The 19879-nt window shown below is 29.3% G+C and overlaps 2 protein-coding genes across 3 annotated transcripts; both read right to left on the reverse strand.

Annotated features, from left to right (window-relative positions):
- Nucleotides 1–1864: 1864 nt before the first annotated feature.
- LOC145752325 (GATOR1 complex protein DEPDC5-like) lies at nt 1865–14244 on the reverse strand. Its single transcript, XM_082568592.1, has 31 exons — nt 14164–14244; nt 13976–14082; nt 13161–13283; nt 12922–13062; nt 12453–12635; nt 12253–12317; nt 11837–12006; nt 11590–11757; nt 11028–11181; nt 10791–10906; nt 10258–10430; nt 9894–10025; nt 9601–9753; nt 9181–9494; nt 8586–8725; nt 7931–8023; nt 7542–7680; nt 6920–7143; nt 6673–6796; nt 6400–6574; nt 5921–6054; nt 5425–5539; nt 4908–5138; nt 4446–4567; nt 4164–4296; nt 3934–4042; nt 3516–3739; nt 2838–2999; nt 2598–2760; nt 2419–2485; nt 1865–2343 (listed from the first exon to the last, which is right to left on the reverse strand). Exons 1-31 carry the CDS (start codon nt 14204–14206, stop codon nt 1947–1949), a joined length of 4794 nt encoding a protein of 1597 aa, XP_082424718.1. The 5' UTR covers nt 14207–14244; the 3' UTR covers nt 1865–1946.
- Nucleotides 14245–14813: 569 nt separating this feature from the next.
- On the reverse strand, nt 14814–17612 carry LOC145753157 (solute carrier family 22 member 4-like). 2 transcript variants are annotated; one of them, XM_082569553.1, is made up of 9 exons: nt 17502–17612; nt 17300–17420; nt 17132–17235; nt 16866–17020; nt 16540–16708; nt 16290–16401; nt 16011–16111; nt 15255–15756; nt 14814–14939 (listed from the first exon to the last, which is right to left on the reverse strand). In XM_082569553.1, the coding sequence occupies exons 2-8, from the start codon at nt 17327–17329 to the stop codon at nt 15534–15536; spliced, it is 894 nt and encodes a 297-aa protein (XP_082425679.1). In that variant the 5' UTR covers nt 17330–17420; nt 17502–17612; the 3' UTR covers nt 14814–14939; nt 15255–15533. The 2 variants fall into 2 exon arrangements, with proteins under 2 accessions (XP_082425679.1, XP_082425680.1); XM_082569554.1 differs by having other exon boundaries at nt 14847–14949.
- Nucleotides 17613–19879: the final 2267 nt, after the last annotated feature.

Raw genomic sequence — 19879 nt, forward strand, 5'->3', positions numbered from 1 at the left:
TCTCATTTTAAAGTAATTTATTACCAAAATTAAGTAAAACATAAAACAATTACAAAATCAATGCTTCTGTTTATCAACTACGGGCAACTATAAAAGCTTTACTTTATTTAGCGTTTTTGATTTGAATGTTTAGTTACAACAGGCGTTGTAGTTTTTAAATAACAATTTTCCCTAACAATCTTGTTAAAAGCAATAACGTCAAAAATTCATTCAATTACCACAAAATTTCAATAACTTTTACATTCTACGACCGGAAATTTTTTTGGTCAAATTTGATGAGAAGGGAAGTAATAACTAGTTAGAGCTTGTTTACATTTGACGTTTAATATAGTCTATTAAACTATGGCACAAAGTTATCATTATTTAAAAGTGCGTCAAAATTATATTTTAAAGTAGATCAAAATTTTTTGGAAAAACATCTCACAATAAATATTCAGTGTGTTATTTTAAAACTAAAACTACTCGTAATTCGTAAATTTCTAAAAAAAATATTTAAATAACCCCCTCTATGATTTATTCATAAAAATGTGTATGCAAAAATAACTTCCAAGCAAATGTAAACACAAAAACTCGCTTTCCAGAAAGTCGTGTTTTTTTAAATGAAAGTCGACAAGATAAAAGTTTTATTTTTAATTTGTGGCTTTAATCCCACGTCAAAAGCTGCATTAATAATGTAAAAAGTTAGACAGTTATGTCTAATTTAAGAAAATTGGGAAATTTTTTAGAATCTTTGCATCATGTTTTTGAAGAAAAGTGACCCTGTGACGTCATCTGATATGACGTAATTACATGGCGCGGTTTTCATATGCAAATATATGAAGATGTATAAACTTTGAATGTAATCTGTTTTTAAAAAAAAAAACTAAAAAGTATTTCTAAAAATGTAAATTAATTTTAAAAAATATATATATATTTTTTGTTACACTAAACACCTGATATTAAGTTACTATTTCTATAGAGCAGTTGTGTGAAATTTCTGCCCAGACGAATAATTATCGACGACAGTCAAACTAATTCGATTTGCGCCGCATATATAATTAATTTAACATAAAGTTTATAACAGATTACATCTTTACATCATAATCAACATTAATTATAAATTACCCCAAAAAGATACGATCCAGTTTTGGCTATATATACCCACGAATCTTTTAATGTTAAGAAAGTTGTAGTTGAACTTAAAGACTAAGAAATTGTATTGAAAAAAAGGTTTTAAAAATGATTAAAATATAACATATTAACCGATTAGTAATACCATGGAGTGGTTACCAAGTTAAACTTAATTTTTTAGCCAAAAATTGCATTTTTTTACAGAAAAAAAGAGTTAATATATTTTTAAAAACAATTAAAAATGGTTCGTTTAGTAATTCTTATAGCTGTAGCGTTAGTTGCACAAGTTTTTTTCTGCCACGAAACCAATGCCATTAGCCTAAAAGCTTTTTGTAAGTGCGTGGGAAGGCCAAAAATCTTCAAATGCTATCGGTATTGTCAACTTATGTCTGTGCTACACAACAGCGGTAACCATGCAAATGGTATGTTTACGACTGGAAAAAGATCATTCGAAGTAGACCCAGAGCAGCCGTATTTGGAAGATGATATTGAACCCGACAATACAGATCTTAACAAACGTGCTGAAAACACCTTAGATAACGGCTACCTGAAAAGTCTTTGCAATTTGTTTGAAGGAGCTTATATTTGTCAATACTTGGGCTATACTGAGGACGATTTATAAGTTTTTTCAGTGATTTTTTTGGATTTTGACACGGGCGTTTATTTTTAATACATTCTTGCATACTAAACATTTTTGTGGTGATTTTAAATTTTTTATTTGAATTATATTAAAATGGAATGAAAAGTAGTTTAACAAGCGTAAAACAATTTTGTAGCAAACCGAGTTTGCAAATACAAAAAAAACATGATTAAAAAAACATTAAGTATCTTGATTATTATTTATTACTTATTTTATTAAAATAGGCTGTCAATCTATCTGACTTATTGTCGCAAAACGACACAAAGTCATTCTCAAAATCGCTTATTTTAAACTCGTCGAATGCCGACAAACGCCATCGCTTAGTGAGCATATAATTCGCCGACCAATAAAATCCAGTGTTTTCAAGTTCAGAAGCAGTAATATACTGTTGTGGGATAGGGTAACTACTTTTACTGCCTGGCGCGGGTCTATGTTTCAGGCTAATTGAGTGACGCTGTACGGTGGTTGAATGTAGCGGGATTTGCGCAAAGACTTGACCGGTAAAATGTACAAAACATTGCGAATCAGAGTCGGTTAGATGTTGCTGATTTCGGCCGTTGGCTTCTGTGCATAAATCACGTAAAAACCCAAACCTAAAAAGGAAAAGGTTGAAAAATTAAAAAGACAAATTAAACGGAAAAATAAAATGAAGTTTAAGAGTTAGTTACCTTGTTAGAATTAACTGCATTAGTTTTAAAATAATTTTTCGAAATTCTTCGGGATTCTTTAAATACTCTAGAAAAATACAAAACAGGTAACGTTTTATACTCCATAACTAGATGTATGACATACTACGACCAGTATTGCAAAAAATTCAATAAAACCATTGAAATTTATTTACACTTACCTTGAAAATTGGCATTTTGTGACAAGGATTTTAAGTTAAGTGGAACAAAGAGAGGACTTCTTAACGGTCCGCTGGTTCCCGATCTCGGAAAAGAAAAAGGGTCGCTCGGAACAGGGAAGAGAAAAAGGTCACACCTGGGTGCTTCTCTCCACCACATTTGTAACTATTAAAAAAGAAAAAAAAAACATTAAAACCATAAACCACATTATGGATGACACCATCTAAAATCACCACACGAACCATTTCAAACAAACAGGTTGCTGTAGCAACCATCCATTGAAGTTGGAAACAAAACACCAGCGAGTCGGAACCAACGCTGGTTTGAGTAGAATAATTGACGTCGCACCATTCAGAGCGTTGGGTTTGTTGTCTGTTTTTTAATGGGACTCGAACTGTTTTGTACTAAAATAATATCAACACGTAGGTTTTAATAGCAGTAGTTAAAAGCCAGAGTCAGATTTTTACCCTAAAGTCTTTAATACAATTTTCAGTACTGGTATACCCTTACATTTAGACCAAGGTTTTAAAAATTTTATTTTTCGGTTATTTAATTCGGTTTAAAAATAGATGAATAACATATTAATTTGACAATTTAATATGACTTCTAATCGGCAGCGTGATGTAGTGGTAAGAATGCTTTCTACACCATCATGAGGTTGTGGGTTTAATCCTCACTGCTCTCATGCTGTAGCGCCCATGAGTAAGGTGTTATAAACGGTATAAACTCCTGCTGAGCCAGCACTTAATCAGCAGCATAATTATCGGGCAATTTTAATCTATATAATATCACAAATTGCTAATGGCAACTCAAGACTGGGTCAGAGTTACTGATGTTACTCTATGTTTAGGTCACACAGTCGACTTTTTCACATAAAAGATAAAGATATATCCAAAAAAACTTTCAGAAAAAAACCTTACCTTGGGTTGATAAAATCCTTTCGCATTCTCCTTGGCAGGAGTTACAAAAAAAGCCCCTGATTTACCCTTGTGGGTTGGAAATATTGGTTTGTTTTCGTTTTCAATCATCTCTAAATCCTTTCTCTTTATCGCAATTTCAAACCAAGCATTTTGAAAAGTTTTAAATGGATTGTTGTTGTGAGATAGAGGTGGATTGCTATATTGGTAACTGGTAGGATCTTCAACTGCATCAATTTAAAAAATGTCAAAGATAATTATTGTAAAGTTTTGTAAAAAAAAAGAAATTTGCAATTAAAATAATATCAAAATTTAATAAAATTTAGCTAACTTTATTAAAAAAAAATAAATACATAAAAAAAAATTAATTTTTATTTAAAAAAAATGACAAATATAATCAATATTTTTTATATATACTTACGTTCAAATCCAGCATTAGAGGGCAGAATACAGTAAAAAATACAACCATAAATAAATGGGTGACTTGGTTCAAGTGAGGCATGTAATATCAACTTGTGTTTTCGCATGTTCTGAACCACAATATTCAATTTAAATTATATTTTATTAAGTAAACAAATCAATCTTAAAGTATGAGATACCGTAAATTTGTAATTTATGTCAAATGAGTTTAAATAAAAGATTCATATATACCTCAAACAACTGGCAAGCTTTTGTAATATCTTGTAAACCAGCAATATTACTTAATGCCCAGTGAACTGCTTCTAAACTTGTAAAACTTGACTTTGGTAAACTATTTCGTTCTGGTACGAAATATATTCCAGTGCTGCACAAAAAAGTGTAAAAACAAATTTAGGAGTTTTTTTAATTTAAATGGTGAACATTGGATTTTGTCCAATTTAAATATAGTATTTTATCCACTTGAACAAAATTTTATTAAGTGGTTAAGTAGGAATATTTTAAACTAAAAATTACGCTTCATTCTTCATGGCATTAATGATTTCCCTGTATTCAGAATGTTCATTTAATTCTTGATGTTGATAAGTAGCTGTTGGTCTTTTTGGTGTAAACTGTTTGTCGTCTGTGCTCCAATTCACCTAGAAAGCAACCAAAATAATAAACATTTATCAAAAACATCTCATAAATAAATACAAAATAAGTGTCCGTTTATTATACTGAATAGCATAGTGTAGTACCGGCAGCATGGTGTAGTGGTCAGAACACTTGACTTCACTACATAAGGTTTAAACTCCTGCTGACCTAATACTTAATCAGCATCTTAATTATCATGCACTTATAATCTATAATATTCTTAACTATCATAGGCAAGTTAAAACTGGGTCAGGTTAACAGATGTTACTTTATGTTTAGGTCATGAAGTCGACCCTCCCACATCAGATATATATAAATAAATAAATTTAATCTTAAAAAATTTACCTTGTTGGAAATAGGCAGAGGTTCAATATTCTGATCCAATCCAAAACTATCTACATAATTTTTAGCAGGGGTTGATCTGTCACTTGATGGGGTACTGGAGTTAGGTCTTGAAGTAGGTCGACTGTGGGGAGTAGGAGTGGAGGGGTTAGATGTTTGGAAAGATAGGATTGGTTGAGAGGAAAAAGATTTACCCAATGGAGTGTGAAGATTGCTGGATGACTTTGTCATCGACTAAAATTAAATTTTGAATAATTTAAAGATGGGACAGACAAAGTTAATATGGATTTACAAAGTCCAATAGTCTTAAGTTCAATACCCACTTCTGTCCTGACATCTTTTAGTAAAGAACTTGCTTCTAGTAAATCTATAATTAGCAGTTCATAAATAACTCTTACTAAAACAATAATAAACTCAACTAAAAAAGTTACATGGATTTTCCCTTTAGAGTCAGTCTTTTCACCATTGTAGAATTAAAAAAAAAATTTAACTAAAGGTACACAAATATAATGAGTTTTACCCATGATCTTCTTGCATTTTGTGAGTTTCTTCGTTTCATCTTGTTCATCTGCTCAACAAACCTCACAAAACCACTTAACATTGCAGTACAACTTCCATCTGTATTCTCATGTGAACTACAACATAAAATTTCAAAAAAAAAAAAATCTTCAAAACCAAAATTATAAAAAAATTAATGTTTCAAAATAATATTTATTTTTTTATATTTATTAATCCTGAATGTGGTAAGATCAAATTCTCCATCTGAACATAAAGTAACATCAGTTACCTTGACCATGCTGTTAATTAAGTGTGGGCTTTTTAGGAGTTCATACAGTTTTAAGCGCCTTACTTAAAGGAGGTACAGCATAAGAGCAGTGAGAATAAAACCCAGGACAGCGTGCAATGAAGCCAAGGAACTGATCAATAAACCATGTTATTTTATTTATTTTTTCTTTTACATGATTTTTAAATTTGCTGATAACTATGTATAAAAATAGAAATTAAAATAGCCTTACGTATCACATAGACAACCATCGAATACATCATAGTGTAATTCCCCTTCATTATTTGACTTGAATGTTCTAAGGAAGTTAAGCTGTTTGATGGGAGAAGGTAGGACCATGAATTTTGCTTTCCAACATTTAATATCCTAAAAAAATGTTGACAAATATTGTTATAACATTTCAATGTGGTATAAAACAACTATTGGCACCTAAATACGTATGAGCTGCTACACAAAGACTACATAGATAAGGTACTGAGTTCAATCCCCACTGCTTTTATAATGTAGTCCAAGTACGGCACTATGATTGGCATAAACTCATGCAAAGTCAAAAACCAATCAGCAATTTCTTTATTGAACAATTACAATTAATAATATTTCAACTGGTACTTTATGTTTAGGCGAAAAGGCCATATTTACACTAAAGATAAATAAATACAAAGGAGTGTTGATTTATATATTTAATGAAAGTTAAATATAGTTTAGGCTCACCATGCAACTTCTGATGTTGTAATCAATTTGATCGCAAACGTAATCATCAAAATAATTCCAATAAATATATTCAACTTTCTCGTGAGAAAATGAACTACGTGCCGTTTGAAACTTGCTTCTGGTTTGAGGCCACAACATGTAGTAGTAATCTAATGTTACTGTCACAAATGGGTGCCTAAAAGTAAATATTCTTAAATAAAAATTACCCTTTTTTAATTTTACGACAATTGAATAGAAAAACTGAACTTTGAGAATATAGCACACAGAAATTACTTAGGTTTATATATTTTGACTTCAATCATGTCTTCAGTTCGAGATAATTTGATGACATGGTATTGTCGACCATGACTCAGCATATACATGTCAGTTGCTGCTTCAAAATCCATATTCCCAATTACTGCACAATTAAGAATAATTTCTATAATCGTAACATAATAATATATATACAAAGTAATCAGTTTTATTCATTTTTTTCCAAATTTCATAAAATCTTTTTAAAAATAAAATTTTTTTAACTCACGTGAGAAAAATTGTTGGTGTGAGTCTCGGAACGAACTCTCACTTTGACTCGGACTTACAAGAGTCGTACCACTGCTTGTACTATCCTGATTTCTCATTCTTTTTGATTGTTTAATTATCTGGAAACCCTGACAAAGCCGCTGATTGACGAGTTCAAGAAAAATTTCTCGGACATTCCGTAGTTCAACACTCTCGGTTTTGGAGCGCAGTTGATCATCACTAGAACTTAAAAAATAAATTTATATATTTCGTATTAAAATAAAATTAAACAAAAAGAAAAATCTAATGTACATTTTTTATATTTGTTTAACCTCGATGTGAAAAATTCGACAAAACATTAGTTACCCCAAGTCTTGAGTTGCCTAGCAGTTTGGGATATTATTGATTTATAATTACCTGATAATAAGGCTGTTGATTAAGAGTTGGCTTAACAGGAGTTTATATCGATTTTAGCGCCTTAGTCAAGTGTGCTACAGCATGAGATAAGTGAAGATCAAACCCAAAATCTCATGTAGTGAAGTCAAGCATACTAACCACTACATCACGCTGCCGGTAAACGATTTTTACCTAACTGAAATCCACAATAGCAAATATAAAACAATATTAATTAAAAATTATTTTACCTTGTATCACAGGACATTTCATCAGGTATAATATTATAAGAATAATCCACACAAGAGTTAGTTAAATGTGAGGCAGTTGGACAGTAATCTGTTGTAATTGGAAGACAAGCCGGGCATTTAAGTGATTTCCAATCTAAACCTAAAAAAAATTAAATTTAAAATAAGCATAATTTTTGAAATAAATTGGGGTAAAAATGATAAGATTCTACAATATTTTTTTACTTAAAAAAACTATTTTATAATTTAAAACAATAAATAAGGGTAAATATAAAGAAATAAACCACTATGAAAAATTATATCTGCATTTATCACTACACTACTACTAACCAGACACTTTTCATGCAAAAAAATTCAAAAACCTAAAATTAAATAAAATTAAAATAGCATGCCAGTATTGGTCTTTGATGTCCACTGGGTGTCGCCAGCAATTCCCCAAATCCAACTGAGTCCGTAACTTGAGATCGGTTTGTTGAGCTGAATACCTTGGTAACATTAAAAAGCAGAAAAAATTGATTTATGTTTTCATGCGACAATAGCTGAAATATCTTACAAAAATACAATTACCAGATGAAAAATATATAAAAAAAATATTAACATGATAAATATTTAAATGGATTAATTTGGAACCTCAAAATTTGATCTTATTTTTAGCATAAATTACAGTGATTTTAGCATAAATTACAGTGAAAATTGCAAAAAAAACATATATATCCCATTTCAGTGTTTTATATATGTTAGCTAAGCATAATGAATAAAAAGTTTTTCTAATTTATATGTAATATTTCTCAATTACCTTAATTCAATTCATTAAAAATTAGTTTTAACAAACTAAAAATATTCACACAACACCATGCAAACACCACAATCCTCATTAAAACAATTTAAATTAGGCTAAAAAAGATATCACAACTTTACCAAAAAAACAAACCCAATATATATAAATTAATTTAACCACACCCGAATACAACATTGAATTAAAATATCTAACATTTAGATCAAAGTAATTCAAAAACACATACTATATACAACAAAAAACAGACTAACCTCTTCCAAGAGCAAAACCATCAGCAGGACTTAGGTCAAGGTCGTCACTGCCACAACTTTTACTTGCATTTGATGAAGTCACACTACTAACACTTGTGCTTAGAGATGAACAGTTTGGTAACACATGCTCTGTGCTAAACCTGAACAATTAATTTTTTAAGATAGGTTTTTTATATTTTTATCAAGAAAAAGTGTGATATTGTGATGCGTTTGACCTATCCGTAAATTGGGGGCTTAGGGGCGAATAATGTGCAATTAGTGCGACTCAAACCCGAAACCTTTCGAGTCATAGTCGCTGCCATAAATAAACTAAAATACCAAATAACTGGGCAAAATTTTTAAGTGTTTATGTTAAGACGAAAGTATTCTCACAATGCTTAATGTAAATGAAATAAGTTAAATTAAAAGATGACAATATAAAAAAATAAACTATCATAAAATCAAATGTAAGTTTACAAATGTAAAAAACAATACTTTAAAAATTGAAATAAAAAAAAACTAAAAACAACATTTATTATTTTAAACACACTTAAATTAGTATAAAGCATTTTAAATTTATCCTTAAAAATATTAAAAAAACAAAAAACATGCTCACCCTATGTAAGGTGAACTTGAAAATCTTGTCGGTGAATTTAAATTTGATCCATGTAACGTAGATGAATCATCTCCTAGAATTGAGTCAGATGTTTTTCGATCCCGATAACTTGCCACGTTTTGGTGATGCATGACTAGCGCCTCACCCTGAGGACCCCTAGGGTAAGTGTGCACCCATCTGCGTCGGTTAGCAGTAAGGGGAGCAAACATATGAAGGGGGTTAAAGGGGTTAAAAAGAGCACGACGATTGGATGACATCATTGTACGGGAGGAACTTGCACTTCCCACGACAAATCTTACTCCAAAGTTATCCTCCTAAAATTTAAATTAGGATTGTAATCAAAATGTGACCAAGCAGAAAAAAATTTTCAATATTCTGAATTAAACAAAAATTTAAATATTTTTATTGTCTCAATCTTACTTTGGTGGGTTTAACAAATTTGTCGTTTAAAGCAGCACCCATAGATCTTGCAACCCCTTCCCTTTGATTCCTTAAAAGATGAGGATGTTTTGATCCAGGGATGTGGACAGGTAAAGTGATTGTTGATCTTCCTAGATTCTCATCTGATAAAACCTAAAAAAAATCAATTTTTATTTCAAGTTAACCAGAAAAAAATGGTGTATAAATGTTAAATTTTGAAAAAGTACATAAATTATAATTATTTTCAAAACAAACCATGATATTTTACAAACATCTTATTTTTAGTTACTTACTCTTGTTTGTTTCCAGTCATCACTTAAATTTCTTGTCCGGTTTTGTTTTTTTTCCTGAATAAAGTTTTTGAGAGAAGTGTCCGATAAAGTTTGTTTCCAATTTGAGAAAATATTTGGGTTACATGAAAAAACCTAAAAATAAAAAAAAAAATTAAAACGTTAGTACAACTTTAAAAATTACTATCAAAATAAAATTAATATTTTTTAAAGAAGTTAATACTTTTGCCTTTTAAAACAATATTGGCTGAAATACCTTACTTTTTTAGTTGGGACTATATTACACCGGCAATTGACTAGCCAGTTTAAAATATTACTCAAAAATTTGATAAATAAAACTATACAAAAAACTTAAAAAACTAGAAACCTGTTTGTCATAAGCTTCATAATCAGTCAAAGGCACAATGGGCAACTCTTTCGGTTCCACTGTTTTATCAGAATTTGTTATGTATTCATTGTTTATTAAATTAATCGAAGTGATTTTTTTGGGTAGTAAAGGAGGAACTTGTATTCGAGGAATATATGTAATGTTCGTAGTTCCTAAAATCAATAACTTATCAGAATTGAAACAGTTACATTATATTTAAAAAAGTTTTAGTAGTAACTAATTTTTTTTTAGAACTTGTTTATTTTATGGATTAATACAAAAAAAAATTGACAGTTTATCATAGTCAGGTGCTAAAAAGAAGACCAAAGGACCTCAGGTTTGAACACTACTGCAAACATTTTAAATATTTTTTTTTAAATTTGGCAGAGTAAAACATACTTTTGTCCCAATTAAACAGGTTAATAAAAAAGTTAATGTTTTGATACTACACTGGGTCAATAAAATACCAAACAAGCATTTGTAGCTCAAGACAAGAAAGTAGTTTAAAAAAATTATTTTAAATTGTAACATACCATCATCAGGAAATGGGTTGGAGGTATAAAAACTATGATTTATCCAATGTGGAATATTAAAATCTGGACTATTTTGTTGAAAATTCTCACCATTGTTTGCTACCCATGGTGCATTACTAGTCCTAGAAACAAAAAATGCTAAATTAATATCAAAAGTGATATTTTTTAAAATAGGCAAATATTTTTAAGTTACCAAAGTCGCAGGAACAAAAATAAACCATTACAAAACCTGCTCACCATTTCTTTTTGTTGCTGTATTGAAACTTAAACAGGGGAACAGCATGTAGTGGTTGCTGTCCAAGACAAATCAGATCGCTTCCAATTCCATTATCAATCATTCTTTCCTTGGTTAATATTGTGAGATCTCGATCAACATCAAATACTCCAACACCTGCAATATTAATACAAGTTAAGAGTTAAGCAAAGTAAAGGATTTGTTGATAATTTTGTTTTTATAAATACTAGATATTTTTAACCATTTATTTTGTAGTTACTCTAGCTAATATTTAAGTTTTTTTATATTTTTTAATTATCAATGTAAAAAGGTCGACAACCTAAACATAGAGTAACATCAGTTACTCTAACCCAGTCTCGTCTTGCCATTGACAGTTTGCAATATCATACTATTAGTAGCGCTATTAAGGGTTCTACAGCATAAGAAGAGTGGGGATCAAACTGGAGACCTTATGTAGTGAACCCAAGTGTTCTGACCACTACATCACGCTGTTGGGTTTTATTTACTAAAAATGTAAAAGTCAATAGACAAGAATGAATTTTACTTTTTAAACTTGTATCTTACCTGGTGTAATACAGACGACAATTTGTCCAGTTCTGTCAAAGTTACGATTATTATGATGACGTTCAAACACGTTTAACGACATGTTGATTGCCTCCAAGAAATTACCTTGTGCTGCTGTTGAGTTTTTAGATTTCGGGCAACCAGGAATAGTAGTAATTTCATCATATTCTGGAAAAATTAAAAAAACTAAAATAAAAACAATATTTTAATTTTTAAGAAAACTTTTTTAGTTTCATTACTAACTTACTATGGAACAATTTTTTAAGAGTTGTAATCAAAGGAGTACAGTCTTCTATTCTACCCATTTGTACAACACACTTGTAAAAATCCATGTAAAATTTTCCACAGTAGTCTCTCCTTACAACTTCTCTCACGTTTTCAGGAAACTCGTTAATGTCATCAGCTTGATAAAATCTCCTGCAAAAATAATCATTAGATTTATTTTGTTATTTTTATATAAAAACTTAGTGCTTTTTTAAGGACATAAACATTGCACTGTTTTAAGATGGAAATATCTGGGTTTAATTCTGAATCTTCTGAGCTTTAAAGGTTCTGTGTTTATAGTGTTATCATGTCATAGCATAACCACAAATAAAAAAGAGTATTAAATTGATGTTTTAACTAGGCATAAATGTATCTACATTATAATTAAACAGGAAATACCTTGAAAAAAGAACCAATGTTAATTCATGGCAGCATTTTTTATCCTTCCATTTTGTAAATAATTCCTAAAAATATTTACACAGAAAAAATGTTATAAGAGTAGGTTACATTTAAAAATGTACCATTATATTGTACTGGAAAACTAAAGCGTTAAATTTTTTTTAATAAAAGCGAATGTCCATATTTTTTTAAGAACTTACTCTTAAAAATCCATCCACAGCCCTTTCAAATTGCAAGTAACCATAACCATCATAATGCCACATCTCCCTGCTCATTTGAACAAAAACATAAACTTTAGCTGTTGAGGACCTTAGAACAAAGTTTGTACTATCACTGATGTATCCACATCTGACTTTTACTGCATTTGCCCACAACTCACTAACCTAAATAAGATTAAATTGTTTTTAGTATACAGTGTATATATATACACACAAAATTAATACACGATTCTCAAAGAATTTGAATCATAAGTTTGGATTATAAAATATCATGGTTCATACACTTATAATATTATATGATAAAATAGCGAATGCCCCTACAAATTAAAAAATGTATGCAACTATTAATAGCATTGTGATAACAAAAAAAAATCAGGCTTAAAGCCATTAATTGCATTTATTATACGTGGTATGTTTGGTATGTTCACTTAAATAAAAAAAAAGTATATACCTGTGCTCTTATTCCACAGAAGTTCACCTTTCCATCAATATAAGTACAAGTATTTTGTAAATGTTTCTTCATTCTCCACATATCACTTCTACTTATGTATTGATCTTTAAAAGATACTTCAAGAAGATCTATTGTTACCTCCTACATAAAAAAATTAGGTAAAATAAAAAGGGCTTTAACACAAAATTTGTATTTCAAGGCAAATTTTACACATTTTTAAATTAAATTATAGTTCCTACATCTGGGTCCGCTTTAACAACATAGACATCATGAAACACTTGAAGATTAAATGCTCCAGCAAGTCCCTTTTCAATACTGATTGTGTCTTTTCCTAATCTGTCATCGTCTCTTATGGACTTTACCTAAATTAAAAACCACAATTCAAAAATAGATTCATAGAAACATAATATTTAATAGTTATATAGCAATAACATGTGGAAACATACAGCACAAAACAATTTTTTTGTATATATCTTTATCCTCGATGTGATAAGGTCGAATGCGCGACCTAAACATAGAGTAACATCAGTTACCCCAACCCAGTCTCGAGTTCCCTGTATCAGTTTGGGATAACATAGATAATAATTGCCCGGTAATTATTCTGCTGACTAAGTGCTGGCTCAGCAGGAGTTCATACCATTTATAGCACCTTACTCAAGATAAATAGAGACTACACTCAGGACCTGATGTAGTGTGATAAATGTTCTGACCACTACACCATGCCAGTATAAAAGTAAATAGCATTTTAAAAGTTGTATAGCAATATTTAAAAGTTGTGTACCAATATTTAGAAGTTGTATAGCAATACTGTGTGGAAATATACAACACAAAACAAAATATGGATTGTAACAAAATATAACCAATCTTTAGTCTGCCAGTAGAAATTACAGCAACACAAATACAAGTTTTATTTATGGAGTTAACGTATAGTTTATTAATAAATTATTTTGTTTAGGTTTTGGTAAACAATCCTTAACTTTTATAAATACGAGGGTTAGTTGGCAGGCTGGGGTATGTAAATATTGTAACATGTATATATCACTAACTGACTAACCTGAATTAAGACAAAGTTTTCTGGCAAATGATTGCAATGATAAATCTTTAATAAATCATTCAGTTGAATATCATGAAAATCACTTCCATTAAAAACCAAAGCTTCGTCTATAAAAAATAGTTTAACAAACCGATAAATTACTTTCGTTTTTTGTAAAAAACTAACCACGATTTTTACAGAAAACTTACCGCTAAAATTTGCCTGGTGTATTTTGAGTTTACACTGCTTCATGGCAATATATACTTAATAGCAAACAGGTTGTTTTAATTCATTTAATCTGTCTGTACTTTACTGTATTACAAAAACAAAAAAAAATGTGCTTTTTGATAAATTCCCCTTAAACATTACTATAAACATAATTCGACACTAGTGGACCCTATTTTAAACAAATTATTATTTTGTTTTTTCTTTATATGAAAACATAATATTAAGTGAATATTTTTTTAAATAAAAAAAATATGCATAAACATAACTACGTAAAAATGTTAAATAAATTAAAAAATCAAATATTAAGTTTTAACAACAAAAATTAAAGTTTTAACAGAGCAATCTTTAACTTTATAATGAACAATTAGAAATTTTAAAAATTGTAACAACTAAGATTTTGAACCATAATAATAAATGATTGGAAATAATGTTTTCAAAACTTTATTTTCAAATGTATTCTGAATCGGTTCTTTTTCTTCGTTTCAAAACAAAACAAGAAGTTCTAAAAAACAAAAACGTTAAAAAAACTAAAAATGTTTATTTATACATTTTAGAATATTGCTAATAGACTTAAAAAAATAGACAGTTTTCGTTGTTTCTTTTTTTGTTTACCGTTGTTTTTCTAAGTTTAAAGCATCCTGATTCGAATCAGGTAAAGGTATGTTGGCTGTTTCTGGCAGTAAAGGAATAAGAAAACAACAAGCTAAACAAAATCCACCCATGGCATAAAATGGAATTGAATGATCAACCGATTCACCTACAAATATCTAACATTATTATTTATTTAAAAGTTTAATTTGTAAGAAATAATTTGTTAATACATTGTGTTTAAAAAATATACTATGACATGTTTAGCATTTATTACTTTCAATGCAAAAAAAAGACTTTACGTCCTAAACATTTTTACCCGACCAAGTCTCGAATATATTGTGCTAGTTTGGCTTATAAATAACCCAATTGCCCGATAACTTGCTAATTTATTATATATATAGTAAATAGCTTTACACAGATATAGTATTAAATTACAAATTTTATACTAAAAGCTATAATAATTATAATTAAAAACAGTCACCTGCAAATATAAGAAAAGGTGAAAGAATAGATGCAACTCTAGCGGACATTGAAGTTATTCCAACACTTGTATTTCTTAACAAGGTCGGAAATAATTCCATGGTGTAGAAAGTAACAATGTTTATAAATCCAGTGATAAATAATTTGCCTAACATGGCGCTTACTACCCCGGCGATCACGTGATCTAAACAAATTTTATTGAATTAGGTACTAAGTGTGATAATTTTATACATAGAAACCGATCATTAAAATTAAAAAATATTATTACCAAAAAATTAGATTACTTACAATTTCTACAAAATGGAGTTGCAATAAAACTAAAAGCTGAAAGACTTAACGATAGAAAGGTTACAGTTCTTCGTTTTAACTTATTCCAAAATAAGAAAATAAATATTCCTGCAATAACATCAGTACTACTACTAATTAAACAGCTCACGTACATGTCTCCTCCTAAATTTGAAGAGTTTAATGTGCTAGTAAAATATCCAAGATAACCAACATTCCTACAAAATAAAATGTTTAAGATTTTATTAGGTAACAAACGAGATTTTATTAAACTAGATTTTGTTTAATTTATATAAAATGTGTGCAAAAATAGTTTATATATATACACTTAGATACTTTAAAATTATTTTTACTTATGTCATAAGAAGCACATTATTTTTAACACTGCATGCTTTTAAAGAATAACATATTTGTTATTGCGTGTAATTACAGGACAAATCAAAATATATTTGTAGTGTTAAGGTAGACTAACCATAAAATGCATAGTACAATAATTCGAGTTCGAAAAACCGGAATTTTCAACAGAAGTAATGGAGACGAAGACCCTAACTTATCTTTTTGCTGGACTAAAACCTTAAATCACATATGTTTAGTTGCAACACTAGAAATTGAATATGCTGTAATACTTTAGTGTTTTGTGACAATTTTTGACTAAAATGTATTGTACTTAAACAAAATAAAGGAACATACGGCACGCTGAATGTTCAGAGTTTTAATCATACAACATATAATAAAAATTTATAACTTATACCTCCTCAGCTTGTTTATGGTGGTCCCAACTATTCTCCAAATTACTTTGGACAGTTTGTGTTGTTTTAATTTTGTTCTGTTTTAACCAATGTGGAGATTCGGGAAGAAAAAAACTAAAAAGGTAAATACAAAAAATAACAGTATCAGAACAGTGTATATTTTTGATGTAAAAAACATTAGTGTATATGTTTTGACAGTTTTGCAGTGCCGTTTTTTAAATATAAACTATAACAATGCTTGTTAAAAGTTACCTTATAAGCAATATAACAAACACAGAAACAATAGACGTGGTGCGAGGTAACCAGACCCAGTTTTTTGCAAAATAAGCGACCAGAGGTACAAACGAAAAGCCGATTCCCCATCCAGTTAAGATATATAATAAGGCTATCGAGGTATGCTTTACCGAAACCATTTCAGGTGCTTCAAAATAGAATAACCAAAATATACAGTGAGGTGATATAACAATTATGTGTATAATAATAGTATAAATTAAACAGCTTTAACAATATTTAAAGAATGAATTTTAAAACTACACTAAAGATATAACAAGCATTGGTTAATTTATTAACAAACTTACCATACACATATGTTGTAATGTAAACCAGAATATAAACCATTCCCGTGAGAAATATTAAAGCTAAGAAGAAGGAGTAGGTTGGTGAAAAAGAGAGAATTAGATTCATACAAGCATGCACAATAACACTGACTTGAAGTATAGGTTTTCTGCCAAATCTGAAAAGAATTTTTTTCATTTTGCAACTAAGAAATAAAGTTATGTTATAGGACTGTGATTTAATTAATAAAATATACTTTTAATAACACTTTTATAAAAAATAAATCTACCTATCAGATAATGGGCCGCCAATCAAGCTTCCAAAAAGCACACCAGTCATAAACATCGCTTGCATTATCGGTCTTTTCCATGAATTTTCACATACAAGGTTGAACTATAAAAATGTTAAAATTAAATTTCAGTTGCTTTCCTAACTTTTTTAAACTAAACAAACTCACATCAGATACAGATGTTGGACCATATGTCATGTCATATATCAAACCAGTTGTACATGTTGAACTATATTGGTTATTTGATGTGGTTTCGTTTGGTTCAGAAGTGTTATAAAAATATAAAGGTCTGCGTATAAAAAATAAAATTTAACAAAGTATATTCAACTTAGCGAACTGTATATGAATAAACTTTAAAGCAAATGTTTACCCTTGACATAAATAGATTGTGTTGTTGGTTTGAGTGAATGAATAATTTCCGTTGTCGCTGCTCTGTTAATTTAACAAAATAGCATATTCATTATTTAAAAAATTATATACATCTTAGTATATATATTTTAATCTATGTTTTATTTTGGTGTAAGAACTCAGTTCCGAGCCAAACAGAAGTCAAAACTACAAAGCGACCAAGGTCTTGGAATCCAAAATTTTAAAAATGCTACAAAAAATCTCTTAAACAAATTACTGTTGAATTGTTATTCAAATTGCAGCGATGTGCTGGTGTGTAGTACATAAATACTGGTGTTACTACAGTAAAACAACACATCCCAGCTGTAAATGCAAGAATACCAAGATTTCGTCTATCTATCCAATCAAAATTGTCTAACTTTTCTTCACTTGAAAGTTTGTCATTCATAATGCTATGTTAATATATTGCCTATAAAACTTAAAAAAATAACAAAGTGATTATATAAAATTCTGCAGCACTTGTTTTGATACCTTTCGCCCTAGGTACCAAAACACTTTATGATCATTTCACATCCTTTTAATAGGCAGGATACGGCGTGTTTTGTTAAATATCTTACTGCAAAATAAAACGTGAATAAGCTTTAATAAATGTTTATGTTTTCATATTTTAGTCAACTCACAATATAAAGTAAAGATACTTAATATCTAAATATTTGCTTATTTAATAACTTTAGCCCATTTTATAACAATTCAGTGTATACCATTTTTTTAACTATTTTTGCAAGTGTTACATATCTTTTTGCTTTCGTTGATTTATGTTTAACTTAACCTTGAAGCTGTTTTTTGGGAGTACCAAATGTCTTGTCACTAATTATATGTATGCTATTCATGTATACGCATATATGCATTGCTTTCATAGTTCACACAGTTAACGTAGCTAAAGTAAAATACATACATTTAACACATATTTATTTATGTAAACTAAACTGCAAAACACACTAATCAAATCATTATGCAGGTTTGGCAAAATATATTACGTTCATGTTCACTGCGCGCCTTAAGGCCCGTATATCTTAACATGGCTTAGCATCTGGTTACAACATATAAATATACATAATTGTGTTTTGCAACACGCTATTTTAACATTAAAGTTTCATTATTAAGTATAATAAGTATTTGTCTAAGCGTTTTCAATCTTTTAATATTAAGCATATTACATTTAAAATAAACAGCATGCATACAAAGGACTAACCAAACATGAGAACTTTATTAATTATCTTAGTATATATTAAAGTAAAATACACAAAAATTATCAATCTAACTAAAAATTATTTTTTAGTATTTTTTTTGCTAACAAACTATGCTACTAAACACTGCTGCACATCGGAAATGATAGCTAATGTTAATCAATAGTCACAACAGAATGGATTAATTGATGAACGACTTTAGATCATTTTTAAACTTGCCGTATTATATTTGTTTCGTTACATGTTCAAGTACTTTTACATACAATAACGTTAAAACTGTTTCTGCCTGAGAGTTTTCAAAGAATAATATAAACATTTTTTGTTTTGCGCAAATGTAATATAGCTTATTGTTATATAGCTTTTCGCACATGTTTGTTCGCACATGATTGAATAAGTTTTTTATGTTTTTTTGGAAGTGTGTTTAAATTCTACAGCGTATTTAAGTTTTGTATTAAACACATTTGCACCTTGTTATATAATATTTCACTAAGGTCACATTTATTGTTGGAGTGAAACTTACTGCCCCAGGTTCGATCCCCAGCTGCTGCTATGTAGCGATGTATTTATCTGCAGTTCTAAAACTTATGTCTTTGAACGCAGAAATCAATCGGCAAGCCAATTATCAACAAATTTACTTACAAACAAATTGTTCTTAAATAATAATGTTTTTTTTTTTTTTTTTTTTTTTTAGGAGGTTAGGTATGGTAAGGTGAAAATCTGACAATGAATTTTTTTCTATTTTTATCGAAATGACACCACCATGACTTTTGTTCGTGTATTGAATTTTACAAAACGTGATTTAAATTTAACCAAAATTTGAATTTTAAATAACTATTTTAATCCCAATTTGTTTTCGCAGATTAGCAAATCGTTCGTATTGTTTATATTTAATAAAAAACCCACGTAAAAACTTTAAAAAGTGACAAAATGAGATCATCGTAGCAGTCTAGACTTAAGCAGAACATGCAGAAATGCAAAAAAAAATCTTTCAAATTTATTAAAAAAACAACCAAAATCTTTCCACCAAAATGTAATTATTTAAAATGTTTATTTTACTTACCCAAATCAGTCATATAATTAGCCCACCTATGTAGATGTTATTTTCCGTCTAATATATGTCGTAGATGTCGATCTATTTCGTATAAAATCCCCG

This window comes from Corella eumyota, chromosome 5, assembly GCF_963082875.1.
Source record: "Corella eumyota chromosome 5, kaCorEumy4.1, whole genome shotgun sequence".
Classification (NCBI taxonomy): Eukaryota; Metazoa; Chordata; class Ascidiacea; order Phlebobranchia; family Corellidae; genus Corella; species Corella eumyota.